Raw genomic sequence first — 15,084 nt, 5'->3', positions numbered from 1 at the left:
CTTTATGGTTCATGCTTTCTGTGTGCTCTAAGAAATCTTTGCTAACCCAAAGGTCATGAAAGTATCCCTTTGTTTCCTTCCTGAAGCTTTATAGTTTTAGCTTTTATGTTTAAGTCTATAATCTACCTTGAATTTTTTTAGTAAACAAATTAATTCTCATTCATTTTAATTAGAATTCATTTTAATTAGATTTTAAGTTGCTTTTGGTTTTGGAGGCTTTTGAAGAGAAAACTGAATTAGGTCCATTTCACTGTCCATTGATTCCTTTTCCTGAAAGTTGTGTGATGCTGGCAGATCATCTCGAAGCTCTGCAATAACATCTGTCTTGATTTTCCGTTCTGCAGCTTTGTTTTGAACATGTTTTCTAGTTGAAGATTTGGGTAAAGAATATACTGCTGTTCAAATCAAAACCACAATGAGATACCATCTCACACCAGTTAGAATGGCAATCATTAAAAAGTCAGGAAACAACAGGTGCTGGAGAGGATGTGGAGAAATAGGAACACTTTTACACTGTTGATGGGACCGTAAACTAGTTCAACCATTGTGGAAGTCAGTGTGGCGATTCCTCAGGGATCTTGAACTAGAAATACCATTTGACCCAGCAATCCCATTACTGGGTATATACCCAAAGGATTATAAATCATGCTGCTATAAAGACACATGCACACATATGTTTATTGCAGCACTATTCTCAATAGCAAAGACTTGGAACCAACCCAAATGTCCAACAATGATAGACTGGATTAAGAAAATGTGGCACATATACACCATGGAATACTATGCAGCCATAAAAAATGATGAGTTCATGTCCTTTGTAGAGACATGGATGAAGCTGGAAACCATCATTCTGAGCAAACTATTGCAAGGACAAAAAACCAAACACCACATGTTCTCACTCATAGGTGGGAATTGAACAATGAGAACACATGGACACAGAAAGGGGAACATCACACACCGGGGCCTGTTGTGGGGTGGGAGGAGGGGGGAGGGATAGCATTAGGAGATATACCTAATGTTAAATGACGAGTTAATGGGTGCAGCACACCAACATGGCACATGTATACATATGTAACAAACCTGCACGTTGTGCACATGTACCCTAAAACTTAAAGTATAATTTAAAAAAAAAGAATACATATACTGCTGTTCTTGCCATTTCCAAAGCAGTCTTTGGAAAAGCCATGTCTGTTGCTTTATTATTTTTGGTCCCAAAAGGAGGATTCAAAATTGCTGTTATCAAATGACTTGGACATTCCGTTAGATAATGAGCACACATCACGTTGAACCATGCCAACATATGTTAATTCAGACTCTTCCACATTCCTATTTAATATTCCTAGTGCACCTGCATCTATGTCAAATCCAACATACAACCTGGCTCCTAACATTGCAGTTCCAAGACTAAGCACTCCACAGCCACATTCTAGATCTGCAGCCACTTTATTTTCTACCTCATCACATGTGTTATGGATTATATAGAGCATACGTGCTTCACTGTGCAGTTCTTTTCTTTCCGTATGGCTATCCAGTACCGTTTGTTGAAAAGACTTCCCTTTCTCTATTGAATTGCTTTGGAATCTTCAATGAAAGACCATTTAACCCAGCACTTTGGGAGGCCGAGGCGGGCAGATCACGAGGTCAGGAGATCGAGACCATCCTGGCTAACACGGTGAAAACCCGTCTCTACTGAAAATACAAAAAAATTAGCCGGGCATGGTGGCAGGTGCCTGTAGTCCCAGCTACTCGGGAGGCTGAGGCAGGAGAATGGCGTGAACCCGGGAGGCAGAGCTTTCAGTGAGCCGAGATCACGCCATTGCACTCCAGCCTGGGCGGCAGAGCAAGACCATCTCAAAAAAAAAAAAAAAAAAAAAAAAGAAAGACCATTTAACTGTGGGTCTATTTCTGTACTCTTCCCATAGATCATTTGTCTGTCCTTTCCCCAGTACCACATGGTTTTGATTACCGAAGCTCAGTGGTAAGTCTTAGATCAGGTAGAGTGAGTCCTCTAATTTTGTTTAGATTGTTTGCATTTCTATATAACTTTTAAAAACAGCTTTTTAATTTCTAGAAACAAAAGTCTGCTGGGATTGTGGCTGGCATTGTCTTTTTTCCATCGTCAGTTTGGAAGAACTGACTTTTTAACAATATTGATTTTTCCAACATATGAACCTCATATGTTTTTCCATTTATTTGTGTATTCCTTTGTTCCTCTCAGCAATGTTTTATCATTGGGCTCTAGAGGTCTTTCATGTATTTTGCTAAACGTACTTCATGTTTTTAAAGCTAACATAAATGGCATTTTTAAATGGTTGGTTGGTAGTATATAAAAATACAGTTTATTTTTATATTGACCTTGTAGCTTCTTAGGATTCATATCTACAAATAAAAACAATTTTGTTTCTTCCTTTCCAGTCTGCATGTCTTTGATTTTTTTTTTTTTTTTTTTTATCTTGTTTCACTGGCTAAGACCTCCAATACAGTGTTGATTAGAAATTGTGAGAATGGGCATGCCTGTCTGGTTCCTGGTGTTAGGGGTGAAGCATTGAGTCTTGTATCATTGCCAGGATGTGATCTGTAAGTTTACAACACTTGCCTTTTATCTGGTGATGAAAATTGTCTTTTCTTTTATTCTGAAGATTTTAATTATGAAAGAGTGTTTAATTTTGTGAAATGCTTTATTGCATCTATTGAGATGATTGAATTGTTTTCTCCTTTATTCTGTTAATATGATGAATTACATTGATGGATTTTTGTATGTTAAACCAAATTTGCATTTTGGGGACAAACTCACTTGGTCACAAACAATTATCCTTTTTATATATTGCTATGTTTGACTTGCTAACATTTCATTAAGGATTTTACATTGTATTCATGAGGAGTGTTGGCTTGTGGATTTCTTTTCTTTTAATGCACTTGTCTGATTTTGGTGTCAGCTGCTTATACTGGCCTCATAAAAAAGGAGTTGGGAAATACTCCCTTTTCCTCTTTCTTTCCTGGAAGAGTTTTTGTACCATTAGCATTATTTCTTACTTAAGTATTCCATAGACTTTCCTATAGAAGCTATCTGGGTCTGGAATTAATTTATGAGAAGTTTACAAGTTGAGAATTCAGTTTCTTTAATGGTATAGGACATATTAGTTTGCCAGGGCTGCCATAGCAAAATACCGCACACTGGGTGGCTTAAACAACATTTATTTTCTCACAGTTCTGGAAGAGTACCACAGACCGGCGGGCCTAAACAACAGAAATGTATTTCTCACAGTTCTAGAGGCTGGAAGTCTAAGATCAAGGTATTGACAGGGTTGGTTTCTTCTGAGGCCTCTCTCCTAGGCTTGTACATGACTGTCTTCTCCTTGTGTCCTCACATGGTCATCCTTTGGTCTGTGTTGCCCATGTCCTCCTCTTCTTATAAGCACACCAGTCATACTGGATTAAGGCACACCCATATGACCTATTTTACCTTAATTACCTCTGTAAAGGCTCTGTCTCCAAATATAGTCACCCTTGGAGGTACTTAGAGATAGGATTTCAGCATATGAATTTTGAAGGGACATAATTTAGCCTGTAGACTTTTCAGACTTGTGAAGTTTGGTAAGTCGTGTCTTTTAAGGAATCTATTTCACCTTAAGCTGTCAGATTTATTGGCATAGATTGTTTGTAATATTCCATTATTACCCTTTTAATGTCTGAAGGATCTATAGTGATGTTCCCTCTTTCATTCCTGATATGGATAATTTGTGTTTTTGATTTCTCTCCAAATGCAGGTTTTGTTAGCTATTGGTCGTGACTCTTGTACAAGGAAAATAGGCTTGGAGAAGATTGGTGTCAAAATTAATGAGAAGTAAGTATATTGGGATCACTAGACTGTTGCTGCACAAAGCAACAGGTTTCTGCAGATCACCTCTAAGAAATTCTCATTTAATTTCTGAGATATGTCTTAATTTATCTTATAAGTTCAGTGCCAGCTCTTTATAATCAATTTCTTCATCAATCAGTAACTCTTACTGTATGCCTTGAAAAGCTCATATATTAAACGATGACTTTAAGAAATAATTGCAGAGATATATTCACCTAATGTCTGTGATTTAGAGCATATCTTTATGTCCTTGGTCAGGGAAAGAGATAAATTCCAAAGCTCTAAGTGAGTCTGTGGAGGCAGTCTGCAGATATCCTTGGCATCCAGGAAATGCCCGTGGTTTCACCAGAGATATTTTCTTTTGGAGCTACAGAAACCCTTGTTACTTTAAGTCATTGACCTTATATATAATTGATATCCTGAGGTGCGTGAGTTTTAAGAGAGGTCTTTTCTCTATGTTTTAGTCTTTTGGCTAATAGTATTAGCCAGCAGTGTAGAGTGAGTTGTAATATATATTTTTTCCCATTTCAAAAACTAATAGGAGTGGAAAAATACCTGTAAATGATGTGGAACAGACCAATGTGCCATATGTCTATGCTGTTGGGGATATTTTGGAGGATAAGCCAGAGCTCACTCCTGTCGCCATACAGTCAGGCAAGCTGCTAGCTCGGAGACTTTTTGGGGCCTCTTTAGAAAAGGTAAGTTTCTTACTGTTTTTGAGATAATATCTTGATCAAGATTATGATTTTTAAAACTAATACAAGTAAAACTTGTGTGCTTGTTTTCCAAGTAAAGGGTTCCTCAGAGATACAATTTGCAGTAGACTTACTATTTACTAATGGATTAAAATAAATATTTTTTGAGTGTCCACTGTGTGCAAGATATTGTGCTAGGTGATAAACAAAGCACTGGCCATGGTCAGCCCCAGGGGCTTACCAGGTAGGTGGGATCATGAGTCAGGCAGGCACAGGCTGAGCAGAAGGCAGAGTATGGTTGTGTGCCAGAGTGCTGTCAGCAGGTTGCTCTAGGGACACTGAAGGGATGGTTTAATTCTAGCTGCAGGGAGGGGGAAAGCCTTCATAAGTGGACTGTTGCACTGTAATAGCATAGGAGCTCTTGGCATGAGTCAGGATTCTGGTCCTGGCTTCAGTGCCCACTTGGCCTGTAAACATGGTCAGGTTGTTTAACTTCTGAGGATCTTCTTAGTTTCATTATCTGCAAAGCCAAGGATGTGAATCAGATTATTTCTACAGAGGATTTCCACTTTTCAGATTTTTAAATCAAATATTTGGGATGAGCTTTATAGGATGAGTAATTTAAAATTGAGGAAGCAAAGGACTTTTCAGGTGGGCAGATAACTCGGCTAAGAACGCAGAGAACTGTAGTGCTTGGCTTGTGCTAAGGATTATGAGTAGTGTCCCAGGAGCTTTCAGCTGGGGAAGTACTGCTCAGCTCCATCAGGAGATCTGTGGCCGTGTGGAGTTGGCAGGAGATGGATGACTGGGGAAGGGCTCTGCTGCATTAGTGGGTGGGGTCAGGAATGCTGAGTGTACCATCTCATGCAAAGAAAAATTGTCTCAAACACAGTGCAATAGAACATTTTGGAATGTGTGTAGGCAGAGTAGTTGGTGATAGGGAAGTACAATTGGGAAGGAGGCTGGAAAACTAATTTGGTGCCAGATCATCAAAAATCTTTGCCACAAAGAATTGGTAGGGCCTTCTCTAGGCAGTAGGGATCTGTTGAGACCTTTATTTTCCCCAACTTTTTATTTAGAAAGATGTCAAAAGACAGAAAGAGTAGGAAAACAATCGCCCATATTGAACCTTTCACCCAGATTCCCCAGTTGTTCACATCCTGCTGTTTTTGTTCGGTCTCTCCTTTTCTGAATATGTGTATGTGTAGTTCATATTCTTTTTTTCTTTTGCTCAGCTTTTTGCTGCCACTTTTTGAAGTGGCAGGCATCAATGACATTTGTCTCTAACTACTTCAGCATATATCTCCTAAGTTCAAGGATGTTTACCTCCGTAACTGCAGTTCTATTGCCATATCTGAGAAGTTCAACAAAAGTACTATAGTATTCAATTTCCTCAGTTGTTCTTTAAGAGTGTGTGTGTGTGATTTTCTTTTTTTTTTTGAGACTGAGTCTCACTCTGCTGCCCAGGCTGGAGTGCAGTGGCTCGATCTCTGCTCACTGCAAGCTCTGCCTCCTGGGTTCATGCCATTCTTCTGCCTCAGCCTCCCAGGTAGCTGGGACTACAGGCGCCCACCACCACACCCAGCTAATTTTTTGTATTTTTAGTAGAGACGGGGTTTCACTGTGTTAGCCAGGATGGTCTCGATCTCCTAACCTCGTGATCCGCCCACCTCAGCCTCCCAAAGTGCTGGGATTACAGGCGTGAGCCACCGCGCCCGGCCAAGAGTGTGTGTGTGTGTTTTGATTTGCACAGTACATGTGGCTCTTATGACGCTTAAGTCTCTTAATCTGATACAGTCCCCTTGCCTTTGTTTTTTATTTTTTATGACACTGACTTTTTTCCTTTTATTTTTAGTTGACACATAATGATTGTATATATTTATGGAAATATGCAATGAATTCTTGTGAATTATGTTCACCCTACAGTGCTGTAAAGCACTAGGACTTAACTCCTCCTGTTTAGCTGTAATTTTGTGTCTATTAACCAACCTCTTCCCATCCTCCCCTTTATCCTGCCCTTCCCAGCCTCTAATAACCACAATTCTACTTTCTACCTCTATAAGATCAACTTTTTTAGCTCCCACATATGAGTGAGAACATGCAGTATTTGTCTTTCTGTGCCCAACTTATTTCACTTAATACAATGTCTTCCAGGCTCATTCATGTTGCTGTGAATGATCAGATTTTATTCTTCTTTATGCCTGAATTGTATTTCATTGTGTTTATATACTACGTTTTCTTTATCCAGTCATCCATTATGGATGCTTAGGTTGAGTCCATTTTTTCCTATTTTGAATAGTGCTGCAATAAACATGGGCGTGCAGATATCTTTTTGATACACTGATTCTTTCCTTTGGATAAATATTAGTACTGGGATTGCTGGATCATATGGGGGTTCTTTTTTTAGTATTTTGAAGACCCTCCATACTGTGTTCCATAGTGGCTGTGCTAGTTTCCATTCTCACTAATAGTATGTAAGAGTTCCCTTTTGTCCACATCCTCACCAGCCTTTGTTTTTTTTTGTCTTTTTGATAATAGCCATTCTAACCAGGATATGGTATCTCATTGTGGCTTCAGTTTACATTTTCCTGATGATTAGTGATACTGAGCATTTTTTCATATACTTGTTGCCCATGTGTATGTCTTATGAGAAACATCTATTCAGATCTGTTGCCCATTTTTAAATCAGATTCTTTTTTTTTTTTTTTGGCTCTGAGTTGTTTTGAGTTCCTTGTATAGGGATATTAGTACCTTCTCAGATGGATAGTTTACAAATATTTTCTCCCACTTTACAGGTTGTCTCTTTACTCCGTTGATTGTTTCCTTTGCTGATTGCAGAAGCTTTTTAGTTTGATATAGTCTCATTTGTCTGTTTTCATTTTGTTGCCTGTGTTTTTGAGGTCTTACCTGTAAAATCTTTGCCTAGACCAATGTCCAGAAGGATTTCTTCTGTTTTCCTCTAGTAGTTTTATAATTTGGGGACTTGTATTTAAGTTTTAATTCATTTTGAATTGATTTTTCCACATGGTGAGATATAGAGGTACAGTTTCATTCTTCTACATATACTGTTTTCCCACTACCATTTACTAAAGATGATGTCCTTTCTCCAATGTATGTTCTTGGTTCCTTTGTCAAAAATTAGTTAGCTGTAAATATGTGGTTTTATTTCTGGTTCACTGTTCTGTTCCATAGTCTGTGTGTCTGTTTTTATATTACTATCGTGCTGTTTTGGGTACTATATAACTTGTAGTATATTTTGAAGTCAGGTAGTGTAATGCCTCCAGCTTGATTCTTTTTGTTCAGTATTACTTTCGCTATTTGGCTTCTTTTGTGGTTTCATAAAAATTTTAAGATCGTTTTTTCTACTACTGTGAAGAACGTCATTGGTATTTTGATAGAGATTGGATCGCATCTGTAGATTGCTTTGAGTAGTGTGGTCATTTTAACAATATTAATTCTTCCAATCCATAAGCATGGGATATCTTTCTATATTTTTGTATCTTCTTCAGTTTCTTTCACCAATGTTTTGCAGTTTTCATTGTAGAGTGGTTTCACCTACTTGATTAAATGTATTCCTAAATATTTTATTTTATTTTCTGTAGCTATTGTAAATGGAATTGCTTTATTGATTTCTTTTTCAGTTAGTTTGTTATTGGTGTATAGAAACACTACTGATTTTTGTATGTTGATTTTTGTATCCTGCAACTTCACTGAATTTCTTTATCAGTTCTAAGTATTTTTGGTGGAATATTTAGGTTTTTCTACATATGAGATCATACTGTCTGCAAAGAAGGACAGTTTCACTTTCTGTTTTCCCAGTTTGGATGCCCATTATTTCTTTCTCATCCTGACTGCTCTGGCTAGGACTTCTAGTACTGTGTTGAATAAGACTGGTGACAGTGGGCATCCTTGTCTTGCTCTAGTTCTTAACTCTGACATTTTTATGAATCCAGGTTACTTTTCTTGTAGAATGTCCCACATTCTGAATTTCTCCAGTTGTTTTTGCATAAGTGTGTTCAGATGAAGAGGTTTGGGCATAGATTCTCCATGAGGAATGCCATGTGCTGCTTTGCTTCATCCCCCAGGTACCTGCCAAGGCCTCGCATGGAGACCTTGTGGGTGGGTGTATTTGGTGCATGAAGCCGGCCACTGGGGAGGGAGCTCTGCTGGCATTAATGGATGGGGGCCAGGAATGCTAAATTTGCAAGGAATTATCTCAAATGCAAATAACATTTTGGGGTGTATGTCGGCAGAGCAGTTGCCTGATGCTGTAAGGAGTTAATCGTGGTGACTGTGGGGAGGAGGGATTAGAATATGGAGCAATATGTGTAGAGTATAAAGAAAGAGATGAAAGGCTCAAGATGGAAAGAAGCCTATGGGAAGGGTAGCATGAGTCAAGTCCACGTGAAGGAGATGGTCTAAGATGTGGAGAAGGTTTTTAGGAGAAAGGGGCAAAGTTGAGCCATTTTGTGTTTATTTTTCTTAGTTGATATGAAACAGGAAACAAAGGCATCTATTAAGAATGAGGCCTCCCATGTAAGCTATGGAATCTAGGGTCAGCTGCCAGTCAATAAATGGATAGGCAACATGTGAGTGCCTCAGAGAAGTCAGAAAATACCCAGGCAGTTCACATAGTTATGTGATTTTCTCAGCCATGTTGGGAAAAGAAAATAAACGCTTGGCTTACCTATGGTTTGCAGGTAGGCAAATATGAAGTGGCATGAGAGCGTTAAGAATCTAGGCTAATGGAGAACTTATCTGTGTTGTATGCAAATCCTGTCATTGATCTGGGGGATACATGGTGGTGTTTTGGTTTTCTTTGGGGTGACAAAGAATAGAAGGTCACTCAAACTAGGCAAATTGAGGGAGGTTACTGTAAGAATCCTAGGATTAATAGGTAGAATCACAGAGGAACCTAAAAAAAGAACTATACTAGGGCTGGGCCTGCCTGCATTTGGAGGTGGGGTCCCAGCTGCTCTGGGGCCCAGCAGCACAGTGGGGGGTTTGTACAGATGTGCTCCTCCTTGGCCTAACTTGGCGACAACTCTGCAGGTCCATTTCTTCCCATCCCTCTACCACCTGGAAAATTCTCTTTCCTTCTAGTTAATTTTCCTACAAAAGAAAGAATTGGATTGACTCAGCCCACCTTTTTCTGCCATTCCATAGATTTCTGGCCAGCTTATGTGTTGGCTCTTGTGAGATCAGATGGCTGTCCCCAGTCTAATCACTTGTGACCATTGGCAGAGATTGGGGAACATACCAGTGCTGTGGATGGTGGTGTCTTTTGAAGGGGCTGTGGCTGGGCAGGCACCTTCCACCTTTTCTCTGCCACCTACACACAGCTTTCTCTCCATGCACATGGTTTCATGGTTCACCTGCCAAAGTATTCCAGCTCCTCTCCACACAGCCAGAGAGGCCCTCTCTTCTCCCAAGTTGGGGCCTTTCCTAGGCAGGAGTGCCACCTTGCAATGTCCATTCTTCTCTAACTCAGTCTGATAAAGGCTTTGGAGATGGTTCTTTCTTAACCCCTGGACTATAGAGATGACCTGTGGTCATCCTTGTCCCTGCGGTGTATTAGCACCCCCCTCCAGACACACTCACATATGTACCATCCCCCTTTGATGGTCAAGAACACTCAGTCCAGCACCGTTGAGCTGCATACTTGCCTCACCTCTCAGTGGCATAAGGAATATGAAATGGCCAAGAGGTGGTCTCAGCTTCCAGTGAAGTAGCATAATTCAAGGTTACCTGGAAGAAGTGCTCCAGGAGAGCAGGGTCCAGAATCATGGGCATGGAAAGAAAACATTTTGGAGAGTGTCTTTAGGGGCAGATGGGTGGCACCACCTCCACCTCTTCCTTCTGGTTTTTAGACCTCCGAGTCTGTGCTCCAGGAGAGCCGGTCCCATTTGTTGGTGGCTGGCCAGTGTGTGGTCTCTTCCCCTGAGTCAGGGGCCCATCCCAGATCTCTGTTAAGGTACCTTAGAATTTTCCTGAAGCTGTTGATGTTTTAAGAATTGGTCACACTGAACTGGACTGATTTATTTTCTTTATATAAATATATGTCATATAGGTTTTTGCTATAAAGTTTCACAAAATAAGACAATGTAATTTGTTTGTCTTTCAGTGTGATTATATTAATGTTCCGACTACGGTCTTTACTCCTCTGGAGTATGGTTGCTGTGGATTATCTGAAGAGAAAGCTATTGAAGTATATAAAAAAGAGAATCTAGAAGTAAGATTGTGTTTTATTACTTCCATAAAAAATTCTCTTTTAATCAACAGTTTATCTTTGCGGTCACTTTTTATTTCATCATTTTGCAAGTTACTATGATGGTTATATTGTAGGAAATCATATTCCTATTTTAGGAAAATTAGGAATTAATTTAAACCCTGTCTGTCTAGCAAAGAAGAAGAATATGGTTGAGAAAGAGGGAAGTGTAATCTGTAAGTCAGGACACTTGAATTACAAGTAACAAAAATCTATTTGAGCAAACTTGTACAAGGAAGCTCAAAGTTATTTTAAGATCTTTTGGGAATGCAGGGGTAGGAATGGCTATGGGTGGTAAGGTGGGAAGTTCCAGGGTTGTCTGCCTGTGGACTCTTCAGATTTCCAAAAGGACGCCCTCTACACACCTTTATTGCTACCTCTCGTTTACCCCCCAACCCTGTCCAATTGTAACCTTAAAAATATTTTCTTACATCATTTCTTGCTGGGAAGTTTGATTGGCTTTTTTCTGCCTACTCTCCCAACATAGGAGGGAGAGGGAGGATAAAAAGAATTGGAGGGTTATTAATACTTGATATTTCAAGTAAAAGAGAATTGAAATCACAGTGCTTTCCCTTGAAGACATTTTAATTGTATGATTTAATTTATTATTGAGAATATATTTAAATCATAGCACTGATACTCCCTAGTTAAATGGCCTAAGGATTTAAGAAACTCCTATTTAAATTTCTGGTGCTGGGAAAATGTGTGATTAAAACTTTATAATGTTATTTTAGATGATTATTTTTGAAATTTACATTTTAGAGAACATTATTTTATCAGTGTTTATAATTAACTCTTTATATAATAATAAGCTATCCTTTTTTCATTGGTCGGCCTTTACTTGGGTCTTGGAAAATTGATGATAATAATTATGGATTTAACATTTAGTTTTAAAACTTTCTGAAATTAATGAAAAATTAAGGTAGGAAGATGTCAGGCACATGACAGGAAGGATGTACAAGGCTGTATCCCAGACAAAAGAGTATCTTTATAGGAAACAAGTTCCTCAAGTTTTGGGGATTACTTTAAGGTCTTTTCACCAAGGTTTGCTGCAGATCAACTCACCTGTTTTATTTATTTATTTATTGCATTTTGACAGGACTGAAAATGTGATCTGTTAGTATTTTTTTAAAGTTCCTATTTTAGAGAAACACAAACCACATTGTAGAGCTGTACAAAATATTTTCTTTCTTTATATCCTTATTCTATAAGCTTTTTTCTATTAATTTTTTTACTTCTTGTTTATAAAAAATGAAGACACAAACACACACATTAGCCTAGGCCTACACAGGGTCAGAAACATCAATGTCACCTTCTTCTCCCACCACATACTGTCCCAGGGGCAGTAACATACATGGAGCTGTCACCTCCTTTGATGACAATGCCTTCTTCTGGATACCTCCTGAAGGACCTGCCCTTACAGTTAATTTATAAGTTGAAGGAGTACATTCTAAAATAATAGTAGAATGTATGGTATAATAAATACATAAATCAGTATCATAGTCATATCACATTTATTATCTTTATCAAGTATTATGTACTGTACATGATTATATATGCTAGACTGTTGGAGACTGGCAGTGCAGTGTCAGCATCACCAGCATCACCACAAACAGTGAGTAATGTGTTGCACTATGATGTTACAATGGCTATAATGTCACTAGGTGGCAGGAATTTTTCAGCTCCATTTTAATGTTATGGGACCACAGTCATATATGCTGTCCATCGTAGACCAGCATTGTTTTGCAACACATGCAGTGCATGACTGGAGATGGGAGGAAGTGTGAGTGTATTTAGGTCTGTGATCCGTTTTGAGTTAATGTTTGTCAATGTTGTGAGCTAAGGGTGCAGCTTCATCCTTTGCTTGTTGCTTTCAAGTTGTCTTTGAATAGCTTTTACATAGTAAAGGAAACACTGGTAACTGTGGTAGCTAAGAGTATAACTGTATTGGGAAGATGGGGATGGAGGAGGGCAGGAAGGAGCTAGAGTGAGTGCTAGGGGACAGGCAAGAGAGCTCATCTTGCTCTTGCATACAGCCAAATCAATAAATAAAGCCTAAAATAGGAAAGTCAGGCAGTAGCAATATAAGCATGTTATTTAGAAGCATAGAGGTAAATACCCAAATGATTAAATAAGAGAGGTGAAGGTGGTGGCCTCTGGGTTCATTGAAATGGGTGGGGTCAGAGATCACTGTTTTCCACAGCAGAGCTTTGAAAATTATGTCTGTAATTGTGCATAAGTTGATAAGAAACTTCAGGAGTAATTTAATGAGGGGAGTCCTAATTAAATATGAAACGTTATCACATGGGTGCAGTGCTTACAGTTGTGCAGCAGTGGCACACAGATGGACAGCAAGATCAGTAGAACAGAATGTGAAACCCAGAAGTGGATTCAAATGCTCATAAGAGTTAGTATGTGATAAGGTCATATTTTAAATCCATGGCAAAACACAGGCCATCCATTAAAGGGTGCTGGAATATTAAGGAAAAATGTAAAGTTGGAAGTTGAATCCACACTTCACATCCACTTTGAACCAGAAGGGTAAGAAATTTAAATATAGTAAAATCTTCAAAGTGCTAGAAGGAAAAACCACATTTGACAAAACCAGTGAAAGGATGAAAGGAGATGGGGGGAAGTGTGAGTGTTCACCTCCTTCCTTCATAGCAGAAGTGATAGAATACATCAGAAATAGTAGCTTGCTATTTTAAAAATCATGTTTAAAACCTGGTAGGAGAACCCGGGAGGCAGAGCTTGCAGTGAGCTGAGTTCGTGCCACTGCACTCCAGCCTGGACTCTGTCTCAAAAAAACAAACAAACAAAAAAAACAAACCTGGAAAGAGTTTGTACCATCTCTTTTTAACCTTAGAGGTGTATTTTTAGGAAAGTATATCCTAAGATAAAGAAATATTTCTATTTCTAGTAGCTGCAGAGAATAAAAGGTTTGTATTAAAATAGGTAGAAGTGGTGGGGAGTGGTGGCTCACACCTGTAATCCCAGCATTTTGGGAGGCTGAGGCAGGTGGGTCACTTGAGCTCAGGAGTTCGAGACAAGCCGGGGCAACATGGCGACACACCATCTCTACAAAAAATACAAAAATTAGCCAGGTGTGGAGATGTGCACCTGTAGTCCCAGCTACTTGGGGACTGAGGCAGGAGGATCGCTCGAACCTGGGCAGTCAAGGCTGCAGTGAGCCAAGAGCTCACCACTGCACTCTAGCTTGGGTGACAAAGTGAGACCCTGTCTCAAAACAAACAAAAAAATGGGTAGAAGAGTTTATTTCTCTTCTGTTAAAAACAAGTTAAATCAATTTTTTTTGGCTACAAGTAACTGTATGTTATGATACCTCCTTAATAAAATTTTGTTTTAACTCTACATGCACCAGCAATTGATGCTTTTCCCTAACATTTAAAATGGTTATTTCTGGGTGGTATTTTTAAAACTAAATCCATCCATCGTGGATTATTGTTCAAACTACATTTCCAATTCTGTCACCCAGCATTAACTGTCCATTTGTGTATGGAGTGATTCAGAGGTCAGAGGTGCAACACTGGGAGACCACAGCAACCCCAAGCTGGAGAGAGGGCACATGGCATTTTATTCTGGTTCTTAGAAGACTGAGCCAGATTGAAGAGGCATAGAGGTACATTCAAGACACTGGCGTGAGGGCCTGGGGACAGAAATGTGAGAGACATGATCCCCACTCTCCCGTCGCTAGGTTCTGGAGCTCTAAATGGCTGGAGCTGTTTTATTTCTTCTGCACCTCCTCAAATTTGCTGGAACGTGAGCCCTGTTATCAGGGTCAGCTTTGACATCAGGATCTCAGTCTTCAACTCTGCAGCCCACACGAGAGCCTGTGCCTAGTGCTCTGCCTTGGGTTGCTGGTACTCTATACATGTTTGAAAACTGAATTTTGTTTGTGGATTTTTGCTTGGACTAACAGCCAAGCAAACAAAACAACAGTCAACACACGTATGCAGCTAGCATTTCAGGAGCCTTGACCCTGGGGCTCCCAACAGATATATAAAGTTGGGGTCACTGAACTTTAAATTTCTGAAAGCTGCTATGGAGATTATTGCCTTTATAGAATTAAAGAGCCTATCAAGGAATGGTTTCCATATACATTAATTCTGCCCTTTTTCTCTCTTTTATCTTCCAGATATATCATACTTTGTTCTGGCCTCTTGAATGGACAGTAGCTGGCAGAGAGAACAACACTTGTTATGCAAAGATAATCTGCAATAAATTCGACCATGTATGTAATA

General features: G+C 39.3%; 1 protein-coding gene across 1 annotated transcript in view; it reads left to right on the top strand.

The window, feature by feature from the left end:
- TXNRD3 (thioredoxin reductase 3) overlaps positions 1 to 15,084 on the top strand; it is a 50,204-nt gene that overhangs the window by 31,536 nt on the left and 3,584 nt on the right. Inside the window, exons 12-15 of the mRNA XM_030802193.1 lie at positions 3,768 to 3,844; positions 4,401 to 4,557; positions 10,679 to 10,786; positions 14,979 to 15,074. Coding sequence (XP_030658053.1) covers positions 3,768 to 3,844; positions 4,401 to 4,557; positions 10,679 to 10,786; positions 14,979 to 15,074 — 438 coding nt within the window. The remainder of the gene's footprint in view (positions 1 to 3,767; positions 3,845 to 4,400; positions 4,558 to 10,678; positions 10,787 to 14,978; positions 15,075 to 15,084) is intronic.

Source organism: Nomascus leucogenys, chromosome 21, assembly GCF_006542625.1.
Source record: "Nomascus leucogenys isolate Asia chromosome 21, Asia_NLE_v1, whole genome shotgun sequence".
NCBI classification, from domain to species: domain Eukaryota; kingdom Metazoa; phylum Chordata; class Mammalia; order Primates; family Hylobatidae; genus Nomascus; species Nomascus leucogenys.
This window is presented reverse-complemented; position numbering and strand designations above follow the sequence as displayed.